Source organism: Oncorhynchus masou, chromosome 17 (assembly GCF_036934945.1).
Source record: "Oncorhynchus masou masou isolate Uvic2021 chromosome 17, UVic_Omas_1.1, whole genome shotgun sequence".
NCBI lineage: Eukaryota > Metazoa > Chordata > Actinopteri > Salmoniformes > Salmonidae > Oncorhynchus > Oncorhynchus masou.
This window is the reverse complement of record NC_088228.1, coordinates 33969188-33974643: the sequence shown is the minus strand read 5'-3', so window position 1 is coordinate 33974643 and position 5456 is coordinate 33969188. Positions and strand designations below refer to the sequence as shown.

Here is a 5456-nt window from a genome sequence, read left to right as displayed (position 1 = left end):
CTCGAACCTCAGTCTTTCTGTGCATGCGTAAATAAACTAGCCCGTTTTCATAAAATGTCTGAGAATTCCAATTTTCTTGTTCTCTCCAACTGTCAATAGCGCCGCACGCAGAGAAAACTGCCAGGCTATATTACGTAGGCCTGCTCATTAAAACGGATAGTGCGCGCGCTCCTCCTCAGAACTTTGATCTACTCCACACACCCACCTTAATTAACCTATTCTCTGCAAAATAGGCCTACATGTCACAGAGCAGGCCTATTGTTTAATGTCGTAGTGGGTTTTAGAGTGGGGTTAGTACGTTTAAATTAACAGTTATGGCGAAATGGTCGGTTTTACTCTTTTACCTCCTCCAAGGACTGGCTCATCTTATTACTGGACAGCAGCAGCCACCGCGTGAGCGAGTGGGGCCTTGGCGGCAGAGGATTCAGTGGAAGAATAACGGTCAGGTGTACAGTCTAATGAGCACCGGGTCAGAGTATCAACCATTGGCGCGCCCAAGGAGCCAGTCCACGGTATACGTGAGCACTAGGAGGGATGGCACCGGCCAGACGCAGCCTGGAACGCGGGAAGGCAGAGTGGCTCACATAAGATCTGGACGAGTGGAATCGAATTTAGGCGCAGAACATTTACGGGACCAAACCAACAATGTTCTAGATCCTGGATCTGTAGCTCTAGGACATGACAATGGGCAGTATGTGGTGCCCAATGCTCGGCGGCACTCAGGCGCCAGACAGCAACCTGCGGTTCCATACCGAGCGGGAGTGGCGGGGTCCCCTGGCGCACGGCGCTACTCTCCAGAGTACACATACCGAGTCAACGCATCAGTCCCCGCGCTGCTCCCCGAGTTCTCCGGTAGCGGAATACCGAGGAGGGGAACGCCAGTCACTCAGGATGCTACCGGGGATGCTCGCTCGGGGGTTCATGCCTCTCCACCCCGGGGAAGCGAGGCAGTGCTTGTGCCGGGTGGAGAATACCAACAGATACGCGCTGAGCCGGAAGCATCCATCTCCAGGCAAACCGCACAAATGGAACATTCCAACTCAGGTTATGTCGTCTCCAACGGCAGGGATGCTCCTCCACTACCCAGACCCGATAACAGTGCTGAGACGTCGATCGAGGCAGCGAGTAACGGCGAGGACATGGTCTCAGACGACCCTAGGAACCCTTTTAAAAACCACCGGAATTCCGTTTTCTACAACATGTACCCCTCCAGAGGCAGAACGCCGGTAGTGCGCACGCGGCGTCCCCCGGCGCCAGCCCCTGGCACTGGATACGGAACCAGATATTTTCAGAATGGTGAGTATGCTAATTGTCGCACGTGTAGAATTGTAAATGTTCCTGGTGCAATCGTTATAGGCTATTATAAAGCCATATTTAATGCCTTATATCATTCCCAAGGGCTCCCAGACCTCGTCCCAGACCCGTATTCCATCCAGGCTGGTGCCTACATCCAGCGGATGCAGATGTACTCGCTGCGCTGTGCAGCTGAGGAGAACTGTTTGGCGAGGTAAGTAAGTGCCTATGTGCCTATGCAACTGGCTTTGTGTGCAATTTCTTTTATATTATATGTTATGTTTATCTCTTAATCCACAATACATACACTTTCAGAAAAAAAATCAACATTATCCCATTGTCTCTTAAATTCCTGCAGTTATGTGTGGTTAATGAAAATAATGCCTTCGACTGGTAATTTGTGACTCAATAAGCAACAAAGAGGATCTCACTGAGCTACTGTTGTTTTCTACAGTCAATACATGTAAAATGTACTAATTTTGACCATTGCAAATGTTTACTTGATCTGATAGGATGACAGTTAATGTATCTTTCCATATGTGATCTCTCCCAGGTCAGCAAGCACAGCCAGGGACATAGACTACAGAGTACTGCTCCGCTTCCCCCAGAAGGTCAAGAACCAAGGCACAACTGACTTCCTTCCGGTCAAACCAAGACACCAGTGGGAATGGCACAGCTGTCACCAGTAAGTAAATCCAAGTAAATTGCGTATAGGAAGTAGAAAGAACTAGCTCCATTTGTCTCAGGTCTCCCTCATTCCATAGGAATTGGTCACTCCTGACAGGCAATACAAGTTCTTGTGCTGTTAGGGAAATAACCTGTGTGTAAATGTAATAATCTGCTGCTGTATTTTTTGTGATATCTGTGATCGTTTTGTTTGTCTTGTGTAGTTTCTTAATCATTGTAGGTGTAAGCATGTATTCCTCAATATTCTTCAAAATCACCGTAAATATGACATTATATTTAACATTCATGAAAAATAAATACATGCGTTAGCTATGCTTCCATTAACTTTTACAATCATTTTTTGTTAACATTTAGAAAGTTGACAAACAGATACGACAATTGCCTGCTACGGTGCGTTTCCATTGAATTGTCTTGTGTCGATTAAAACTGTTGGGCGTAATGGTGTCACACCCCAAAAAAAGTGTGTTGAATAAAAACAAAGTGTTTGGAGTATTTCCATTATCCACTTAGACTATTTGCGCATTAACCTAACATGTCTCAGATAACCCGCAAAAGCTAACATGGAAAGAATGTAAGATTTGACAAATATTTGCCATATCCTAATCATTATCAATAAACGAATAAACCTGTGTCAATAGAAACCTGCCTAATGACTGCTAATGTTAGCAGTAGTATTTATGCAAAACTTGATAGCACATATACAAACCAGCCCATGGCTCAATATGATCTACCAGTCAACCATTATGCTAATGCCGGGATGGGCAAGTTTGATGGGGGTGGGAGCCACAAAATCCGAATTCATCATGTGGTGTCACAGTGGCTCACGGGTCTACGTACCCAAATCCATACCGACACATGCAATCAGAGTCAGTCCTAGCCTTTTGGGGGCCCTAAGTGAAGGAGTTTTCATGAAAACAGAGGAGAAAAAAGTGTCTCTGATAATCACATGCTGCTATTTATTGCTGACCAGCAGATGTCACTAATGTGCATTGTGAACAGATAATGAAGTTCAGAGTAATGACCAGTTTGTCACAATTTGGTGAAAGTGCCGAAGCCTTCAGAAAGCCTCACTTACCGATCACGAGTGCTAACATTTTGTAGTCACATTTTCATTTACATACTTTCTTAGATTGTTTTGGAGAGTTTCATCTGCGTGTTTGGTGTGCTCTCACCTGTCTGAGTTTTTGAAGGGCCGTCTTTATACTTGACCATAGAGTTTGCTAGAGGTCACACCTGCCATGCATGACCTCTGTCCACCCACCTCCATGCATCAGACTGGGTGAATTCTAAATAGTACGGCAGCACAATGTTTGAAGTTCACATTTTGGTTCTGATATTGGGGCCTAAGTTCCTCACACAGTACGTGGCTGTGTGGATGGGGGGGTCAAATTCCAAAGAAAGATGTTGTCTTACTCCCCCAGCAGTCAGGGTTAAATTCCCACTTCCGCCTGTCCAACTTTCACTCCTTTTCGTTCTCCTCCTGTTTTTAATATGTCTAAACAAAGCACAGAAAAAATTAAGGTGTAATTTCACCCCCAGAAAATTCTCTATAGGCCCTAAGATAAGTTGATCTAACATGTGCTTAAATCCATATTTCATTGAGCCCATGTTAAGTCTACTTATCTCAAGTTTGAATCAGGCCCCATGTGCTCAGTGTAACAAGGGTGGTTAAGCACAACTATTGTGTCCTGAAGATTGGCTGATTGGACTCGGGCGGTGTTTTGACAAGCAGGAGACCCAGTGTCTTCTTTAAAATGTTTAATCAAAATATTGAATGAAAATCATCAATCAATATGTGTGCTATAAACCAATAGCATAAATGATTGAAAGAGAGACACAGTCTGACAAATAATTCTGTTTGTTTTGATCCTGCCTTTTACATGAACTGAAACACCAAATAGTGCTTTCACAACACTTTCTTAAAAATAAGAAGAACCACTTTGGATGTTTCAGAGTACATCCACTCTGTTTTGAAATACATTCTGCGTATCATAACAGTTACATTGGGTTTACATTCAAACACCCTCCAAACACCAGATTTCAGCTTAGGTGCACTACTTTTCATGGTTTTACTGCACAATGATGGTATAAACAGTATGTAAAAACTCCCTCCTTTCTCCTGCCCTAGACACTACCACAGTATGGATGCCTTCAGTAACTATGATCTGCTGGAGGTCACAACAGGAAGGAAGGTGGCAGAGGGACACAAGGCCAGTTTTTGTCTGGAGGACACAGGCTGTGATGCTGGATTCAGACGCCGCTACGCATGCACAGCACATACACAGGTGAGTACTGCACTACAAACACCATACCATTTTGTGAATCCACAATTGCAGCCCATACACATTTACGTATGGTACGGGTACTGCACAAAGTGCTTAGGGCCCCTACTGATGTAACAAAAGGTGAATATGATCCACATTTTGCTATAACTGTGTTTTCTGTTGAACAGGGGCTGAGTCCAGGATGTCATGATACATATGCTGCGAATATTGACTGTCAGTGGATCGACATCACTGATGTTCCTACAGGAAACTACGTTCTGAGGGTAACTACATTATATTGTGTCTGGATCGCATGTGACAAATAAAACATTTGATTTGTCTAAAGCCTACAACAGGAACTCTCTGTTTGGTAATGATTCACTTTAAATTCATTTTTTTTTAGCCTAGTCCGATCTGTATGTGCTTTGGCCATCTCACCGAAGCAGTGTTGTTCACACAAATCTTTATTTTCTTAGGTCACAGTCAACCCCAGTTATCATGTGCAAGAGTCAGACTATTCCAACAACGTGGTGAGATGTGATGTCACATACACAGGTACTCAGGTTCAAACACGGAACTGTCGGCTAACCAGGTAAGATTCTCTGTGATTGGCCAATATAATCTTATATTCTCTGTGATTGGCCATGATGTCATATATCAAGTCTATATCTATATCTCAGTCCTGCATAGTTTTTACCATCCCAAAGGGCATGTAAGTGCAGAAAATAGAGTCTGGATGGCAAATATAGAGGTTTTTCATAATTGTAATAGCATTACAATTAGTATAATAGCATACAGTGCATCTGGAAAGTATTCAGACCCCTTGACTTTCTCCACATTTTTTTTTACGTTTCAGCCTTATTCTAAAATGGATTAAATAGTTGTTTTTTTAAATTCCTCATCAATCTACACACAATACCCCATAATGACAAAGCAAAAACAGGTTTTTAAACATTCTTGAAAATGTATTAAAAAGAAACAACTGAAATGTCATTCACCTAAGTATTCAGACCCTTTAATCTTTGTTTGTACTTTGTTGAAGCACTTTTGGCAGCAATGACAGCCTCAAGTCTTCTTGGGTATGACGTTACTGTAACGACGTTCTTCGTTTGTTGCAAGAAAGTCGGACCGAAATGCAGCGTGTTGGTTACTCATGTTTATTAGTGAAACAAATAACGAAACTATACATGAAATAACTAATAACTACAAAAC

At 43.0% G+C, this 5456-nt stretch overlaps 1 protein-coding gene across 1 annotated transcript; it reads left to right on the top strand.

The window, feature by feature from the left end:
- The first annotated feature begins 314 nt into the window (after positions 1-314).
- On the top strand, positions 315-4840 carry LOC135558207 (protein-lysine 6-oxidase-like). The gene is made up of 6 exons (XM_064991935.1): positions 315-1296; positions 1399-1507; positions 1847-1978; positions 4109-4265; positions 4433-4528; positions 4721-4840. The coding sequence occupies exons 1-6, from the start codon at positions 315-317 to the stop codon at positions 4838-4840; spliced, it is 1596 nt and encodes a 531-aa protein (XP_064848007.1).
- The last annotated feature ends 616 nt before the right edge of the window (positions 4841-5456 follow it).

Excerpts from the sequence above, each read along its gene's own strand:
- LOC135558207 (XM_064991935.1), top strand. The coding sequence starts at position 315 with ATGGCGAAATGGTCGGTTTTACTCTTTTACCTCCTCCAAGGACTGGCT. Across the intron at positions 1,508-1,846 it reads GAGGAGAACTGTTTGGCGAG|GTCAGCAAGCACAGCCAGGG; the intron begins GTAAGTAAGTGC and ends GATCTCTCCCAG. Across the intron at positions 4,529-4,720 it reads CAGGAAACTACGTTCTGAGG|GTCACAGTCAACCCCAGTTA; the intron begins GTAACTACATTA and ends TTATTTTCTTAG.